The sequence below is a fragment of the Pseudophryne corroboree genome, chromosome 1 (genome assembly GCF_028390025.1).
Source record: "Pseudophryne corroboree isolate aPseCor3 chromosome 1, aPseCor3.hap2, whole genome shotgun sequence".
Taxonomy (NCBI): Eukaryota; Metazoa; Chordata; class Amphibia; order Anura; family Myobatrachidae; genus Pseudophryne; species Pseudophryne corroboree.
In genome coordinates, this window is record NC_086444.1 from 423,384,853 (window position 1) to 423,404,163 (window position 19,311).

At 45.8% G+C, this 19,311-nt stretch overlaps 1 protein-coding gene across 8 annotated transcripts in view; it reads right to left on the reverse strand.

Annotated features, from left to right (window-relative positions):
• The window catches only part of P2RX2 (purinergic receptor P2X 2), a 290,430-nt gene that overhangs the window by 52,887 nt on the left and 218,232 nt on the right, over nucleotides 1-19,311 (reverse strand). For 3 of the 8 annotated variants that reach the window (XM_063913401.1, XM_063913399.1, XM_063913397.1), the window contains 6 exons: nucleotides 15,723-16,025; nucleotides 15,266-15,416; nucleotides 14,296-14,367; nucleotides 13,717-13,792; nucleotides 13,485-13,581; nucleotides 5,475-5,555 (listed from right to left, as the gene is read on the reverse strand). In XM_063913401.1, the coding sequence (XP_063769471.1) occupies nucleotides 5,475-5,555; nucleotides 13,485-13,581; nucleotides 13,717-13,792; nucleotides 14,296-14,367; nucleotides 15,266-15,416; nucleotides 15,723-15,865 (620 nt within the window). In that variant the 5' untranslated portion in view covers nucleotides 15,866-16,025. Of the gene's footprint in view, nucleotides 1-5,474; nucleotides 5,556-13,484; nucleotides 13,582-13,716; nucleotides 13,793-14,295; nucleotides 14,368-15,265; nucleotides 15,417-15,722; nucleotides 16,058-19,311 lie in introns of all 8 variants that reach the window. The other 5 variants (XM_063913402.1, XM_063913403.1, XM_063913404.1 and 2 more) reach the window with 2 other exon arrangements.

Consider the following 19,311-nt stretch of genomic DNA (forward strand, 5'->3'; position numbering starts at 1 on the left):
TTTACAAAAAAGAAGCCTGCGCCGGCTGGGGAAGAAGAAGGTCGAATGAACCCCTTTGCTAGGTTCTCTTTAATGTATTCCTCCATAGAATGCGTCTCAGGCAGAGACAACGGATAAGTTCGGCCTCGAGGTGGAACCTTCCCTGGAACGAGATCAATCGGGCAGTCCCATTCCCTATGAGGAGGAAGGATATCAGCAGAAGCTTTACTGAACACATCCGTGAAATCTTGATATGGAGGAGGTGGAACATCAGACGACCTGGGGGAGGAAGAACAGACAGGCAATACTTTAAACAAACATGTCTCTGCACAGGAGGAACCCCATGCCAGGATTTGCGTAGTCGTCCAATCAATTGTAGGATTGTGAAGACGGAGCCATGGAAGGCCCAGGACCACAGGATGTGTGGCTCTTGGAATCACTAAAAGTGAAATAAGTTCGGAATGAAGAACTCCCACTCTCAGACGAACTGGTAGAGTCCTTAGAGCAATAACAGTATCAAAAATTTTACTGCCATCCACGGCAGTTAAGGAAAAGGAGGAAGGAAGTCTCTCGGTGGGTAGGGACCACCGTTTAACATAGGCTTCAGTAATAAAGTTCCCAGCTGCTCCGGAATCAAGGAGAGCAATGACGTTCCGATAACGTTGAGCAACTTGAAGCGAGACTGGGAGATTACAATCATGAGGAGATGGAGAGGAGATCATTACTCCTAGCCGGCCCTCTCCTGGGCGAGCTAGGGTTTGGAGTTTCCCCGGACGTTCGGGACAGGCATTGATGGTGTGAGACGGAGCTGCACAGTAAAGACAAAGAGACTCAGAGAGACGTCTTCGGCGCTCAGCAGGAGTTAAACGGGAACGGCCAATTTGCATGGGCTCATCTTTAGATGGTGACAGTTGACGAGGAGGAGGAGCAGAAGATTTTGGAGCAGATGATCTTCCACGCTCAGTTGCTCTCTCTCTGAAACGTAAATCAACTTTCGTGCAGAGTGAGATTAGCTCATCTAACTTAGAAGGTAAGTCTCTGGTAGCTAACTCATCTTTAATAAGCTCAGATAAGCCATGCCAGAATGCAGCATACAGGGCCTCGTCGTTCCATGCCAGTTCGGATGCCAGGATCTGGAACTGTATCAGATATTGTCCTACAGTACGTGACCCCTGGCGTAAACGGAGAATCTCGGATGAAGCTGAGGTTACCCGGCCTGGCTCGTCGAAGATGCGCCTGAATGTTGACACGAATGCAGTGTAAGAAGATAGCAGGGTGTCGGACCTCTCCCATAACGGTGATGCCCAGTCAAGGGCGGAGCCACTGAGAAGAGAGATGATGTAGGCAATTTTTGTACGGTCACTGGGAAAATTGCCAGGTTGTAGCTCAAACTGAATCTCACACTGGTTGAGAAATCCCCTGCATAATCTTGGAGATCCGTCAAATTTTGCTGGCGTTGGAAGATGAAGACGTGGAGCAGAAATGGGTAAGGTGAGTGGGGTTATAGCTGGAGTCACTGTGGTTGACGCACCAGATGCGCCTGATCCACGGAGAGTTGTCTGAATCCCATCCAGCCGAGTAGAGAGATCCTGGAGACAGCGGATGATGTGGCCCTGTGCAGCCTCCTGATGTTCTAGTCGGGCTGCCAGTTCTTGCATCGGCCTGGCCGCTTGATCCTGGTCTCCGGCTGGATTCATTAGGTCAGTGCTTACTGTCACAACTGAGGGCCTGAGCTGACGGGAGGCAGCCTCAGTTGTAGGGGCTGAGATGTACCGGAACCTGGGAGGTTGTATCAGACCCCTGGACATGTAAGTAACATGAATAATAACTGCCCGAAGGCGTGACCACGACAACTTAGATAAAAGTCAATGATGTTTATTATGACAACTCCGCAACACAGCAGCAGTAAAAGAAAACATAAAAGTCAGCAAATAATAAATACAGTTCCTGGGTACTACAGGATGGCAGGAGCCACAGGGCACTGGTAGTGTGAGATAGTTCTTATGATCTTCTAGATGGAAAGTCCTTACCAGGCCCGACTGTAGCAATGGAGATAACCCAGGATTGTGCCAGCTGGTGTTCCAGGAAAAGCTGGGTTGCTGAAGGTAAAACAGCTGCTGTGGATACTGGCTGGAACCAGACTGTTGTTAGCACGGAGTGGATACTGGCTGGAACCAGTTAAATAATAAATGAACTTGGGAGCGATGAAATATGAACTGAAATGTAGAACTTGAGAGCGGAGAAATAATAATACCGGTGGAGAGTGGTAAAGTGTAGAAAGGACACCGGCCCTTTAAGGGAAGCTGTACTCTGCTGGAAGCTGAGCTGGAAGCAGGTAATGTTGTAGCTGGAAACAGATGAATCCACAATGGATTGGAGAGTCAGGCTACACCGCAGGTGGAATGCTGGTGCGGGTCTCTATGGTGGAAGTCTTGAGACAGGAGCTGGAACCTGGAAGACAATCACAGGAGAGAGACAAACAGGAACTAGGTTTGACAACCAAAGCACTGACGCCTTCCTTGCTCAGGCACAGTGTATTTATACCTGCAGCAAGGAAGGGATTGGCTAGGCAATTATGCAGATTAACAATACTGACAACAGATTGGAGGAAATGATCAGCTGACAGAATCCAAGATGGCTGCGCCCATGCAGACACTTGGAGGGAAGTTTGGTTTGTAATCCATGTGGTAATGAAAACAGTAATGGCGGCGCCGGCCACTGGAGACAGGAGACGCCAGGCTGACAAGTGCACATCCAACCACGCGGACACAGCGGAGGCCGCGGCTGACGTAATCGCCACTCTGACACTCTGCATGCAGAAGCTCAGGGACGGCGGCGGAGGCCGCGGGAGACGCCATGCCAGATGTAATAAGGCGTTACTGTGACAGCGTCTCAGAGAGACAGGAGAGGATGCAGGAATGTGAACAGTAGAATAACAGATGGGATCCGGTCCTGGAGCGCTGAGCCAGCCTTAGGAGGCATCTGATGGGTAAGAAATGGCGTCCAGATACCCGGATCGTGACACAATATTGTTAACAAACTACAGGAGCGCGCCTCGCTAACAATGTAGTGCGTACACACTGGGCGATATTACAAACGTTATCGCTCGGAAGGGGGAAAATAAGCGATGTCGCTCAAAATATTGCGTAGTGTGTATGCAGCTTTATAAAGAAAAAACTTCATATACTCCCTTCACCTGTGACCAATCATTTGCAAGTAGCAACAGAGAAAGAATCTTTGTAGAACTCATTTAGAGTTAGGTTCTAGATAAACTAAATTAAATTCTGCTTCCCCAGGTTATTACTGTATGTTTAATGGTACTTGAATCGGGGTCCTGCTGCTTCCTAACACGGGGTTCTGGTTAAACCACAAAACAGCTGTGACGTATAATACATTTTACATTTTCATATACTATGTAATATGTGACACTTAACATGAATCATGTAGGCAGCATGGATAACAATGTTAGCTTTGCTGGCTTACAGTACTGTGGTCATGGTCGTGATTCCAACGAAGGCCACATTGTGTAGAGTTTGTCTGTTCTCTCAATGTTTGCGTTGCTTTCCTCCCACAATACAAAACACACTGATAGGTTACTTGGTGAAAGCAATTAGCCCTAGTGTATGCATACAGTTCACAATAGTGTAAACTCCTCTGAGCCAGAGACTGATATGAATGAATAAATAGTCTTTGTACAGTGCTGCCTAATATGTGTGCACAGTATAGCTAAAAGTGGTTATAAGTAAATGTTTAAAACTCCTTATATACTGTATAATAAGCTTATAAGTGGGACCTACTAACAGAGCCGGCCATAGGCATAGGAAAACTATGCAATTGCCTAGGGCATTTGATATGCCTAGGGGCATCATCAGCTTCTGCTGATTAAAATGATATGCGGCATGCCTATATTCTGTATGTAGCATTTCATATGCAGATACTGCCACAGTCTCACACAATATATTGGCATGCTGCATATCAGTTTAATCAGCAGAAGCTGCTTGTGCATTCTAGCCACATAGCAATGCAAATAAGATGCATTTTCATTAAAAAAAAAAGGTGCCCGACGTTAGCATTGATGCAAGATTTGTGAGGACACATCTGTATCCAAGCAGAGGCAGAGGTCACAGTGTTAGTGGAAGTGTGAGGGCTGTGTGCATGTGAGTGGGTTGGTTGTGCAGTAGTGTTCAGAATATGTGTAAGGAGCATTATGCGTGTCATGTAAAAATGCTTTAATAACGTGCAACGTATGTGTAAAGGGCCACTATGTGTGTCATTATGTGTATAAGGGCATTAATAATGTGCGGCATATGTGTAACAGGGTACTACTGTATGTGTGTCATTATGTGTATAGGGGCACTAATAATGTGCAGCAAATGTGTAGGGGGCACTGTGTGTCATTATGTGTATAAGGGCATTATTAATGTGCGGCATATTAGTAAGGGACATTAGGTGTAAAAGGGCATTAATAAAGGTTGTCATAATGTGTAAGGTGCATTATGTTTATAAGGACATTAATGTGTCTCATATGTGTAAGGGGCATTACTGTGTGGAATTGTGTATAAATGCATTACTAATGTGTGGCATTATGTGTATAAGGTGCTGTACTATGTGGCGTTGCATATAGAAAGGGCACTACTGTGTCGTCTAATGTGAATAAAGAGCAATAAGGTGTGGTGTAATGTGAATAAGGAGCAATTCAGTGTGATGTAATGTGAATAAGGGGCTCTACTGTGAGGAGTAACGTTTATAAGGTAAAGTGATACTACTGTGGGATGTAATATGAATTATGGACACTATCGCAAGATAAAATGTGAATAAAGTTTCAGCACTGTGTGGCGTAATTGGAATTGGGGTTACTATTGTGTGGCCAGCCCCTTCTCAGCAAGAAGATGCCCCTTTTTGGGCTGTGTGTCAAATGTGCGAACTGTTCCTATTTAAAATATAGGGGGTACAAGGACTGCTATGGGTGAGGGGTGATGGTGCTGGGAAAGAGGTGCAAGGTCAGAGGAAGAACCAGCGGTGGTGCTAGGGGGCACCAGCCAAAATCTTGCCTAGGGCATCATATTGGTTAGGGCCGGCTCTGCCTACTAATCTCATAGTCTGTTTACAGTCTTGTTATATTCATGCGTTTGTTTTAAGGACTATGGAAAATGCTGGCACTATATAAATAGCTGTTACTGATAATGAGGAAAAGTATGCAGGTGTATTCCCTCACACTATTATTTCCAATATTTTACAGCTGATGGATATTTAATTAGTACTGCTAACTTTGGCAATGATCATTTTATTCTTCATGTCTAGTGCAGTAACACAGAAGTAAACACTGAAATTAATGCCTGGAGCTAAGCAGCAAAATCATTTTATAATATACATTAAGTGCATTGGAATCACCTCACAGAAGCACTTTAAAAAGTCTGCACCCTATTTGTAGAAGCTTTTTGGACAAGGTTTGTGCTGCTGGAGGTGAGCTTACAGTATTGATTGACAAATCTTACTTGGAAAATCCAAACTGAGGGAAATGGATGTTGTTCTTGATTAAGATGGTGAAATATGGGACATATTCCTGCAGTGATTCGCTGGAAGCAAAAAAAAAGACAATGAATAGAGAGGCGGTAGAGGACCAATAGCAGCAAGGAATAAGATGGAGGGAGGAAGGGATGAGAAACATCTAGAATTCACAAGTAAAAAATAACTGAACATGTTGTGCGTTCCCGAGGTAATAATCATAGCCCACAGCAGTCCTCGGGGACCAGGAGTATAGTCATTCCTGGATCTGATATTGCTGGTTATAGCATAGCTTCGGGAAACATTTCTACCTCATGAATATTATTTAATTATTATAATCAACCAAAGCACAAATGATCCCATTTATCATTAAATATTTATTATAACTCTGATAGTAACAGTGGACGTCTCAATGATAAAATAGACTCCATCTAAAAATAATAATTTTAGTGTCACTTTTGAATCAAAGATTAAAATATCATGAATTTTTTCCGTATTTCAACTCAATTTTGGAATGTTTGTTTGGGTGACATTTATAGAAGGTCTCACGCTGGGACTCGCTGTACAGGGAAAGAGTGAAAAATAAAGTAATAGCTTTACTTTCCGGTTCAGACCGCGCTTGCTGAATGCACACACATGATCTATTTACCTTTCTCCGTAAATAACTGCACTATTGTACCCTATGGGCACAATGGATAATGGGGGTAATTCTGAGTTGATCGCAGCAGCAAGAAAGTTAGCAATTGGGCAAAACCATGGCCCTCATTCCGAGTTGTTCGCTCGCAAGCTGCTTTTAGCAGCTTTGCACACGCTAAGCCGCCGCCTACTGGGAGTGAATCTTAGCTTATCAAAATTGCGAACGAAAGATTCGCAATATTGCGAAAAGACTTCTCTGTGCAGTTTCTGAGTAGCTCGAGACTTACTCTGCCAGTGCGATCAGTTCAGTGCTTGTCGTTCCTGGTTTGACGTCACAAACACACCCAGCGTTCGCCCAGACACTCCTCCGTTTCTCCAGCCACTCCCGCGTTTTTCCCAGAAACGGTAGCGTTTTTTCACACACTCCCATAAAACGGCCAGTTTCCGCCCAGAAACACCCACTTCCTGTCAATCACATTACGATCACCAGAACGAAGAAAAAACCTCGTAATGCCGTGAGTAAAATACCTAACTGCATAGCAAATTTACTTGGCGCAGTCGCACTGCGGACATTGCGCATGCGCATTAGCGACTAATCGCTCCGTTGCGAGAAAAAAATAACGAGCGAACAACTCGGAATTACCCCCCATGTGCACTGCAGGTGTGGCAGATATAACAATTGCAGAGAGAGTTAGATTTGGGTGGGTTATTTTATTTCTGTGCAGGGTCAATACTGGCTGCTTTATTTTTACACTGCAAATTAGATTGCAGATTGAACACGCCACACCCAAATCTAACTCTCTCTGCAAATGTTATATCTGCCCCCTCTGCAGTGCACATGGGGGTCATTCCGAGTTGTTCGCTCGGTAATTTTTTTCGCATCGCAGCGATTTTCCGCTTAGTGCGCATGCGCAATGTCCGCAGTGCGACTGCGCCAAGTAAATTTGCTATGCAGTTAGGAATTTTACTCACGGCTTTTTCTTCGTTCTGGTGATCGTAGTGTGATTGACAGGAAGTGGGTGTTACTGGGCGGAAACTGGCCGTTTTATGGGTGTGTGCGGAAAAACGCTACCGTTTCTGGGAAAAACGCGGGAGTGGCTGGAGAAACGGAGGAGTGTCTGGGCGAACGCTGGGTGTGTTTATGACGTCAACCCAGGAACGACAAGCACTGAACTGATCGCAGATGCCGAGCAAGGTTGAAGCTACTCAGAAACTGCTGCGATCAACTTGGAATTACCCCCAATACCTGCTAAAGCTTGGCCACTTGGGTTTTTTGCAATAATAAAGACAGGGGCTGCAGCAGACATCAAAGATATCTTTTGGGGTATATCACATAGTAAAATATTATGTAAATTCCCCCTAAAATTACTGAAATATACAGGCCCCTAACGAATATAAGTCTGACAAAATAAACTTGGCCATAGCACCCATATAGTGGGAATCGATCCTGTGGTGAGCGCAGTGAGCCACTGAGCCCGCAAGGGGACTCTTAGCGCTCGCCCTGCTGCCGGCATTCTGGCAGGCGGCATCCCGTCCGCCGGTAAAACATATTGAATCCTTCTGTACACCTCGTGGCACCTTATAATAGTAATTAAATATATTTTTAATCAAATAAAGATTTAAAATTATTGTGTAATGCTGGGCATACGCGCTACAATTATCTGGACGATGATTCACCCGATATCAGCAGATTGGCCAGATAATTGCAGCATGTATACAGCTGGCCGACCCGAAAATAATGATTGGTCTGGCATGCCGGATTGTCCAATGCGATATTTTTATAGTGTCCAGTTGGCCGCGTCAGGCAGAGTGTGCCCTGTTGAGGCCGACCGACAGACATTTTTCTTGTTCCTTCACATGGGAAAGAACGGGGAAATGTCTCCTCCCCAGGGCCGGAACGCCGTTATACCGTGACATGCACTGTGAGAGATATCTCAGTGCATGTGCCGGATATCGGCAGGGTCAGATAAAATGTCTGTCGGTCTGACATGCATTTTATCTGACTGTGTATGCCTGGCATAAGAGAAAGTCCCAGCAATCACTGGCAGCCACTGATTGCTTGGACATGCTGGCACTTGTAGAACTACAGTCCTAGCAAGATTTGGTAGACAGTCGCTGTTTGGACTTGCTAGTATTTGTAGAACAACAAGCACTAGCATGCAGGGCACTGACCAATTTGGTGCCATAGGCGTGATTTTTGCTGGTCCCCCCCCCCACCACCACCACCACGTTGGACTCTATGATCGCAGGCAGGGGTTAAAGTGAGCCAGACAGGGCGGATCTGCGTTCTGTCAGTTCCACTTGGAGACGGAACGCAGTTTCGCGTCCTCCGACTCACCTAACCCGATGTCCTGGCGCTGCAGCGAGATGCCTGGCGCCCGCTGAGATTGCGTTACCAGCGAGCGCCCGGCTCCCTCTCCGCAGCGGAAGCCGGAGGCAGGAGCTCACTATTAAGCTCCAGCTTCCGGCTCTGTCAGTGCGCGCTATTGGAGAGACGTCATGACATCTCTCCCATAGTGTCGAGGAGGGAAGCTGAGTGGACTGCGTCTGGAGCGGGGCTTGGTGAGTATGGTGTGCCCCCCTCCCATATATGTACTAGCGCTGCTTCTACTGGGGGGCAAGCTACTGGCGGCAACCTACTGGGGGCAAACTACAAAGGGGCAAATTACTGGGGCATTACTACCGGGGGGCTTTACTACTGGGGGCAAACTACAAGGGGGCAAGCTACAAAGGGGCAAACTACTGGGGGCATTACTACTGGGGCCGGGGCATTATTACTGGGGGCAGAACTACACAGAACTACAGGGGCATTACTACAAGGGGGCAAACTACCAGGGCCGTCTTAACAGCAGTGTAGGCCCCTGGGCACAGCAATGCACTGGGCCCCCAAACCATCCTCCAGTGGTAGGGGTGGGGGGTGCTATCAGTCGCAGCATTGATGTCCCATGGGTGGTAGGGGGTGTTCTATCTTCCACTCAGCATGTAGGAGCTGAAGCAGTCATTTCTGCTAATTACTCCTTTACTGCACAGATGGTGTAAGATGGGGTGGGAGGGAGAACACTAAACTGTAGAAGAGGCATTGGGCTGAATGAAGGGGCCCTGGTACATGACTTCCATGACTTCCAGGGTGGTAGGGGGTGTGTAATACGCAGTGGAGGGGTGGATAGTGGAGTGGACTTAATATTAATCATTTTCCGGTGTGAGGGAAGCTTGGTTGACTGCAGATATCTCCAGTTCCTGGAAATAGATTTCTTAGCTTTAAATGCGATAAAAACTAGCGAGTCCCACCTTTCAGGAGGTTCTGGGGACTTGGGGATCAGATTTCAGGAGCCAGAGCAATCCACTGGCAAAAATATAAAACTGCAAACCAGATGTGTGGAGATGGAGCAGGGACCAGCTGCTTGAAGGCTGATATCTCCAGTTCTGGGCATAGTAGAGACAAGCTGCCAGTATCCACTGAAAGGGGAGAGTCCCATCTTTTGGAGAATACCCTCAAATAAACTCTAAGTCAGACACAACCTAAGATTTCTGGCTGGGAAGAGCAATGAACAGTCTTGGATGGGGACCACTGCTTCGAAGTCAGATATCTCCGGTTCCCCAGGGCCAATTTTCAAAAATCTGGTATCCCTGGAAAGAGGGGCCCCTCAGCTATCAGCCTAGGGCCCTTAGACTCCTGGGGCCCTTGGGCAAGAGCCCATTGAGCCCATACGAAAAGACGGCCCTGCAAACTACAGGGGGGCTAAACTACTGGCGGCATTACTACTTGGGGGCATAACTACTGTGGGCATAACTACAGGGGGCAAACTACAGGGGGGGGGGCATTACTACAAGGGGACAAACTACTGGGGGCATTACTAACGTGGGCTATCTACTGGGGGCAAACTACATGGGGTCTAAACTACAGAGACTAAACAACTGGGGGCACAACTGCAGGGGGCATTACCACTGGGGGCTAAACTACAGAAAGCGGGGCAAAACTACATGGGGCAAACTACATGAGGGCTAAACTAGTGGGGGTATTACCACTGGGAGGCTAAACTAAAGGGGGGGGTTAAATTACTGGGGTCATAACTGCAGGGGCATTACCAGTGGGGCATAACTACTGGGGCTAAACTACAGGGGGCTAAATGACTGGGGGCATTACTACAGGCAACATTACTACTGGGTGCAATACTACACAGGGGCATTACCATTAAGGGCATTACTGATGGGGTGCACTACTAATGAGGGCATTGTAAAGGGGGCACTTCATAAGGGGCACCACTCCTGGGGACAGAAGGGGCACTACTATTGCGGGCATTGCATAAGGGGCACTACTGCTGTGGGCATTACTGTATGTGTATTACGGTGTGCTACCAGTGCTCGAAGTGGGTCGGTATACAACGGTATGGTATACCGACACTTCTTCAAGCACTGCAGGGCCGACAAAGAAGCTGAGCTCCCAGTCCGCCCACCGCCCTTACCATCGCCGCCGCACTGGAAGCCCTGGTTCCAAACTCCCAGCTGCAGAGAATCTGGGACCAGGCTGGCTTTATTATCCCTGCCGCCGCATCGAGCTCCTGTGACTGCGGCACTACTAGTTCAAATCTGTCGCTGATTGGCTGCTGGTCTGCGGCAGTTTTGAAATATTAGCGCCGTGGTCACAGGAGCTCGGGGTTAATAAAGCCAGCCTGGTCCCAGATCCTCTGCAGCTGCCCCCAGGCTCCTCTGCCGCCCTGCCCTCGGACCTCTGCATGCCCACAGCCTCCTCCTCCACACTATCTCCGAGGCCCACAGCCTCCTCCACCCCACGCCTACCACAGCCTACTCATCCACCGCACCGCAGACCACCACCGCTGCTAAACAGGTAATCTTACCCTGCTGCCTTTCTCTCTACCTAGTCCCTACTGTATGCCCTTGCTGTCCCTCTCTCTGTCACTCCCCCTGTCCCTGCTGTCACTCCCCCTGTCCATGCTGTCACTCCCCCTGTCCCTGCTGTCACTCTCCCTGTCCCTGCTGTCACTCTCCCTGTCCCTCTGTCACTCAATAATGTGAATTTTGGCTCATACCGTGTGCTATAATGTGAATTTCGGCTCATAACGTGTGCTATAATGTGAATTTCGGCTCATACCATGTGCTATAATGTGAATTTTGGCTCATACTGTTTGTTATAATGTGAATTTCGACTCATACTATGTGCTATAATGTGAATTTCGGCTCATACCGTGTGCTATAATGTGAATTTCGGCTCATACCGTTTGCTATAATCTGATTTTCTGCTCATAACGTGTGCTATAATGTGAATTTCGGCTCATACCGTGTGCTATAATGTGAATTTCGGCTCATACCGTGTGCTATAATGTGAATTTTGGCTCATACTGTTTGTTATAATGTGAATTTCGGCTCATACCATGTGCTATAATGTGAATTTCGGCTCATACTGTGTGCTATAATGTGAATTTTGGCTCATACTGTTGGGTATAATGTGAATTTCGGCTCATACTGTTGGGTATAATGTGAATTTCGGCTCATACTGTGTGGTATAATGTGAAGGGGGCACCAGTAAGGGGTCCTACTATTGCGATGCATAATGTGTATAAGGGGTATATGGTGGGAAACTACACTGTACGACATGCCCCCTTTTGAGTGGCCACACCCCCTTTTCGGGAGCGCGCGCACCGGCAACCTTCGCTTTTCCATACCCCCACTTATGTGTATCTCTCATTCCTCCCATACACCCCATAGTCTGTGCCTCCCTCTCTCCTTCCTCCCACACACCCCACAGTTTGTCTCTCCCCAATGACTCCATGATGCATTCCCAGCTCCCTCACCCCATCTCAAAGCCCTGTATACCCTCACCAATCCACTCTTACACTGGGGAGAGACTCACTTGCACTGCACTCCCTGTACTGCACTCCCCAGTATCCGAACACCACACAGCAGGTACCATGAGGCCCACCAGAAGAGGTCGCGCAGGGCACAGGAATCCTGGCCAACGGATGTGTCCCATAACTGCCTGCCATGAATCCTGGCCATGTCCCATAACTGCCTGCAACAGACCTGGACCCGGAAGAGTGGGCGCATACTCTCACTGCACAGTCACTGTGTGTGTGAGGCTCCTGTCACTCTGAGGCTGCGCCCACACCGCCTACAGCTCGCTGCCCGATTCGGACAAAATGGCTCACATGCCTGCTAGGCACTAAGTGGCTTATCCTTGGTGTCCCTCTAATCCTAGGGGCCCAGTACAGGTGTCCCCTTTGACCCCCCCTGTCACCGGCCCTGTCAATATGTGGCACCATTTTACTGAAAATATCACCGGGAAGATGGCGTCATCCACAGATATACTCCAGGGGGGCAGCAGACCCCTCCAGCACCCCGGGCATGGGTAATTAGTACCCCTCTGAGCGCCACTGGGTGCTATACAGTATGTATGTGTAGATGTCAACATTTTTAAATGGTTGTACCTAACCATGCCACACATGAAACTAGCTTGGTGAATCTTAAAGAACTGCGATGTCCGTTGTATCATATTATTACTATATCTTATTATTACATAAGTTCTTACATTTTAAACTCTACACTCAGAGATCAAGGAAAAAGGGTAAGTATGTAAGAATTGCACCTAACATGCATTACAGGTGGAATTTTAATTTGCAGTTGGTCACTAGTGAAAAATAAGAACATTTCTCCAAACACATCTGAGAATACTGTATGTGTAAGCATTTTATGGCTAAAGGGCCCTACACATTAATAGATCAGCCGCCAAGCTGCCCGGCGGCGGATACGGGCGACCCGGCGGCGGGGGGGCAGTGACGGGTGGGAGTGAAGTTTCTTCACTCCCCCCGTCACCCGGCTCCATAGAAGTGCAGGCAAATATGGATAAGATCGTCCATATTGGCCTGCATGCACAGCCGACGGGGCACCAGCGATGAACGAGCGCGGGGCCGCGCATAGTTCATCGCTGGTGCCTCCACACTGCACGATATGAACGTTATCTCGTTCATTAATGAACGAGATCGTTCATATCTTGCAGTCAAATCGCCCAGTGTGTAGGGCCTATAAGTCCATGCCAGCCACTATCCTTTGTCAGAATGTACTTCATTTCCTAATCCCAATGTCCCTATATTCCTATAGTGCTGCTGAAGGAACTGATATATTATGGATAAACCTCTTCACTCACTCCACATGTGTCTTATTTAAAGTAATTAAAATCATACAGATGTGATACTTATGCATGCATAAAGAGATTTTGTTTCAGTGCCGCACAATAAGCCACTTTCATTATTATTGAGCATGTAAACTTCAAAAATCACACAAATTGTTGTCTATATAACTACTATTATCCAGTTGACATGCATGTAAATCACAACATATGTGCTACTGACCTGGTCACAAATTCATCTTCCAAGGGACACCATGCAAGGATCTCACAGGTTTTCAGTGATCCATGAGACGCTCGAATGCAGCGTCCGGTCTGCACTCCTGCAAGAGGTGTAGATCACATTTTACATTAATAAGATTCTTTACATTGATAGCTGATTAGTACATTTGTGGGTGGTACAGGTCAGCAATGTAAATATTTGTTTAAATGAAGGATCAGGGCTAGGTGTAACTTACCATGGCCAAGGACATGCATCTCTCCACGCTTACAGTCATCAGCAGAGGTGCACCGAGCATCGATTACAGCCTTACTCTGAATGAGATGTGGGATATAGAAATCACTGAGTGTTGTATTTAGAGAAAAAGGGCCCTAATACAGAGTTGTACATGTTCAGAAATAATTGCAAATGACCCTTTATTCAGAGCCAGCTGTGGCTATTCTATTGCGCCACGCCCATCCTTCCGCTACCATCATGGTCACCAGCCCTATTCTTGGTGCAAAAGATCTGATATACAGTAGGACTGATCCCGCAATTCTGTCAACGTGCCCATTACACGCCCAGTGTAAACTTATCCTCTGTGTGTCTGCCCCATTGCCACCCGGTTACATCTACGCAAGTGGAGATATGACTGAGATCCAAATGGAATAGGACACAACTCCGACTCAGGACCAAAGATAGAATATGAGTAATTTCCTGGAATTGTTATAGAGAGTAATATATGCAGACATGCCTTTTCTATTCCCCGAAACTGGCATCCATTTATTTGACCCACAATACAAATACATGTTTCCATATCAAGCTACAGTTCTCTCACCTCAGGACAGGTCCCCAGAGATTGAAGTTTGGTGCTCTCTGTTCTGGTTATGATGGTGAAGATACTGCCACCCTAATACGTAGAGAAGAGACTGATAATGCCCTAGCGCTCAGATTGTCAGCCATTCCCTTTGTCTACATTACAGCAAGATTCTGAGTGTTATTTCCTTCCTCCTACAGCCTTGCTGGTCATTCTTCATACATCTGTGCTGCCACCTGTACTACTTTGTCTCCTTCCCTTTTCCCTGCCAAGAGTCCATTCTATGAACTTCCCTCACCATTATTTATCAATTGATTGATTTAATAATGAATTCAGTTATACATTGTCTCAGCTCACAACCTCACTGGTTATGGCTTCTTTCCTCACCACTGCAGCATCCCTGGTTATGTAATTACTACTTGATCTGCATAATGGCCCTGGTCATCATTTGTTCGCTTCCATTCTCATGCTTTATTCTCTCATCTCATCTCCCGACAGCCAGCAAATGAAATGTATATCTTTAATCTTCCCTTGCCACTATTCATAACCTTACATTAACAGTTTTTCTATGCATTATTCCCTTATTGTCTCAATTCCACCGACCAAGAATTATATCCTGATCTACACCACTTGCCTGGCAAATTCCCTCACTCATGTAATAGCGTAAGCCCTAATTTACTAGTCCTTTCCCTAACTTCTCTGGCCATTACTCATGTTTTCACCTTCATAACTCTCATGTCCTGTAATTAATTTGCATTACCTTGAATTATTCATTCCTTGTCTCCATAACTAATATTTATGATCTATCGGCTATTACTTGCTACTTACATCCTTTATTTTATTTCGATATCTGTAGACTTTCCATTTCCACAATTGCTTAGTCATTTATATTTCCTACACACCCCTAAACAGCTAGTAGCAATGGTCCTAACCATATTCTTTATCAATCTTTTTGATTTTCCGAGTCTGAGACCTCTCTAATACATCTCACCTCTGGCGGCTTCACATATTCAGCAACATCCCAGATCTTCTTAGCTCCCCTGGGGGCTTTGGACATAGAAACACCTTTAACTTTGGTGATGACAGCACTCTCTGGACCAGTCTCCCGTGCCTGGTAACCTTTCTGCACCACAAACACATACCTGACAATAAAGCAGCACAGATCAATACAGCGTAGGACATAGACTTTCACAACAACTGAGGTAAATAAGGTTCTGCCTGATCTTCCCTTGATGTGTGAAACATCTTCCAATTCTTTTAAAGAATCATTAACATTGCAGAATGTACAGTTTGAATACTCCAACTATCATGCTTGGTATTTATATCCACTACTCCATCCTACAGTACTTTGAATTATACACTTTATCTCCATGTTCCAATACTTTCTCACTATCTGCATGTGTAATATTTTCTTCTTTTGCTCTACGTACATATATGTCCTGACTCACCATGCAAAGTACACAATGATTAGAAGCTGCAGGAGTCGGTAGATTGTCCCAAGATGACGATTCTTCACCACAATCACTTTGGGGGTCTCGTATTCCCATAATTGCCCGATCCATGTTAGGGAGTAGGTCCAGAAGCCTGTCATGGGCCAGTGTCCTGTCCACGGGCACAAAGTGGCACGTGGTTCCAATAGTCCTGTTTGGCAACTTTAATATCTAACTCTTTATTGCTTTAAACTAGCAGAAAATAAAAGCCAGTGTCCAAGTCTGCTGGGCTGAGGTTTGAGCATTTTCAGCTTGCTTCTCCTGAGGATGTATGTAAAGTAATTAGTGCTGATCTGGGAGATTGAGTGGAAGGTAACGTCAGAGATCCGAGGAGGCAAAGAAGAGGCAATCATCACAGTTAGCATCTGTCACACTGTGCTCTCTAGTGGGTCATTTTGAGAATACATTCTGTTTGTAATAATGGGTATGGAACTTATATACTTCTGACTTTGAGATTTCTGGATAAGGGTTTCTTTTATGTAAATTGGAGCACAATGTAAAAAATATACAAAATTGAATGTAATGATAATCTCTGTATTTTTCCACATGCCCCATAAATTCTCCTCCTGTGCAGGAGATTGCACTTGGGGCCTAATTCAGACCTGATCGCAGCAGCAACAATTTTCTCTAATGGGCAAAACCATGTGCAGTGCAGGTGGGGCAGATATAACATGTGCAGAGATTGTTAGATTTGGGTGGGGTGTGTTCAAACTGAAAGCTAAATTGCAGTGTAAAAATAAAGCATCCAGTATTTACGCTGCACAGAAACAATGTAACCCACCCAAATCTAACTCTCTCTGCACATGTTATATCTGCCCCACTGCAGTACACATGGGGGTATATTTACAAAGATTCGTGTTTTGGCCGTTTTGAAGGGTGTTTGAACTCGAATGGTATCGGGTGCATTTTACTGCAACTTTTTGAATCCTGATACGATCATTCACTAAGCTGCCGAGTTTTGCACATTCGTTTTTTCCGATGTCGATGTGATTCGTAATATCAGGCAGTGTTTTACGGGAGTGATGAGTAAAACACTGCCTGACAAAACACAAGGAATCCCGGCCGGATCTGTGAGATCCGTGCAGAGCTTCATTGTGTACCTTAAAAAGTTGTTTAAAGTCTGAAAAAATCTGAAAAAAATTGCGTGGGGTCCCCCCTCCTAAGCACAACCAGCCTCGGGCTCTTTGAGCCGGTCCTGGTTGAAAAATATGGGGGAAAAAATGACAGGGGTTCCCCCATATTTCATCAACCAGCACCGGGCTCTGCGCCTGGTCCTGGTTCCAAAAATACGGGGGACAAAAAGCGTAGGGGTCCCATGTGTGAACATAGGTAAGTATGTATGTTTGGAGGTGTGCATGTATGTAATAAAATGATACTTTCACGGTGTGTGTGTCCTGTTTTTTGGGGGGTATTTTTTTTAGTAGTAGTACTACAGGTACCAGCGGGCCCGGTTTTCCACCGCATGCTGGTACTTGTGGCTCTCCAAGTACCAGCTTGAGGGGGAGGCTTGCTGGGACTTGTAGTACTGCTACTAAAAACAATATTCACATTTTTTCAAAAGGCTATCAGCCCCCCATCCGCCGCCCTTGGATGGGGGGGACAGCCTCTGGCTTCACCCCTGGCCCTTGGGTGGCTGGAGGGGGGGGGGGCCTTGATTTAAGGGGTTCCCACTCCTCCAGGGTACCCCGGCCAGGGGTGACTAGTTGGGTATGTAATGCCAGGGCCGCAGGGACCAGTATAAAAGTGTCCCCCGGCTGTGGCATTATGTACCTGGCTAGTGGAGCCCGGTGCTGGTTTCAAAAATACGGGGGACCCCTATGCTTTTTGTCCCCCATATTTTTGAAACCAGGACCAGGCGCAGAGCCCGATGCTGGTAGATGAAATATGGGGGAACCCCTGTCATTTCCCCCCCCATATTTTTTCAACCAGGACCGGCTCAAAGAGCCCGAGGCTGGTTATGCTTAGGAGGGGGGACCCCACGCAATTTTTTTTTTCAGTTTTTACACTAAACAGACCCTTTCCCATAGATAACCATGCACAGATCTCACTGATCCGTGCATGGTTATCCAAACTCGACTGGAAAAAGCAGGTCTATTTTTTTGCAGCTTTTTTTAACGAATCGAAAAAAACAGACCTGCACTTGAGCACTCAGAAACTAACACCCAAATACGAATGAATAGTGAATGCCCGTATTGTATGAAATAACAGCCACGTTTGACCGATGGTCTATTCATTCGTATTTCGGAACTTTGCAAATCAAACCATTACGAATAGCCCAAACACTGCCGAGATTGGTGCTTAGTGAATTCCCGGATTGGAACTTAGAAAAAAAAACACAAATCGGACAAACTCGAATTCTTAGTAAATATTGGCCATGGTTTTGCCCATTAGAGATAGATTTTGCTGCTGCGATCAGGTCTGAATTAGGCCCTTGGTGTGTATATCAAGCCTGTCTGTATTTATTTTGTTTGGTTTTTCTTTAGTACATTTTAGAACGGAAATGTGTATTGCAATCCTTTCGGCCATGTGTTTATGAATGTGTTTACGGAGACATCCCATTATAATCCTATTAGATAAATGCTCTTACTACACATACACATGGATTGCACAAAAGACAAGAAAACAGAATAGCGTTTTAAAAACCAACCCGCAAGAGCAAATGCTAGTGGGTGTGGTGTATAATAATGATTGAGTTCCATTACTATATCTGTTTATATGCTTTTACTAATGTGAAAAAATACTAGCGAAAGATGTTAAGTGGTCCTTTAGGATCAGCATAATCTTACATATACTATCTTAAGGAACTAAATTATTTAAATATCTTTGGATATTACAAAGTGTTTTGGGGGTTTTTCACATGAAGACTATAGTTAGACTTTTTTCCTTGATGTTTGGTATGACATGACCAGTCTCCACTAAATATGGAGTATGGGGGGTAATTCCAAGTTGATCGCAGCAGGATTTTTTTTAGCAATTGGGCAAAACCATGTGCACTGCAGGGGAGGCAGATATAACATGTGCAGAAAGAGTTAGATTTGGGTGGGTTATTTTGTTTCTGTGCAGGGTAAATACTGGCTGCTTTATTTTTACACTGTAAATTAGACTGCGGATTGAACACACCCCACCCGAATCTAACTCTCTCTGCACATGTTATATCTGCCTCCCCTGCAGTGCACATGGTTTTGCCCAATTGCTAAAAAAAAATCCTGCTGCGATCAACTTGGAATTACCCCCATGGTACAGTAAAAATATTTTGTAGTTATTGGTAAATTTTAGAATGACCATAATAAAACAAGCATTCACATTCCGCCCCAGGAAGTGGTGCCCCTAGGCATGTGTCTAATGGGAAATTCACTACTATCTGGTGTACTGGTCATTACAGGAAGTAGCTCATGGCAATCAGCTCTCTTCTCCAGTTCAAGATCTTCTGTGCGTAGTTCAAATAATTATGGGTGGACAGTAGGATATGAAACAGCAGCAGTAAACTCATTTGACTTTTGATGTGAGGGATAATGAGGTCTGTTTTTTCCAGAGCATATTCTCCATC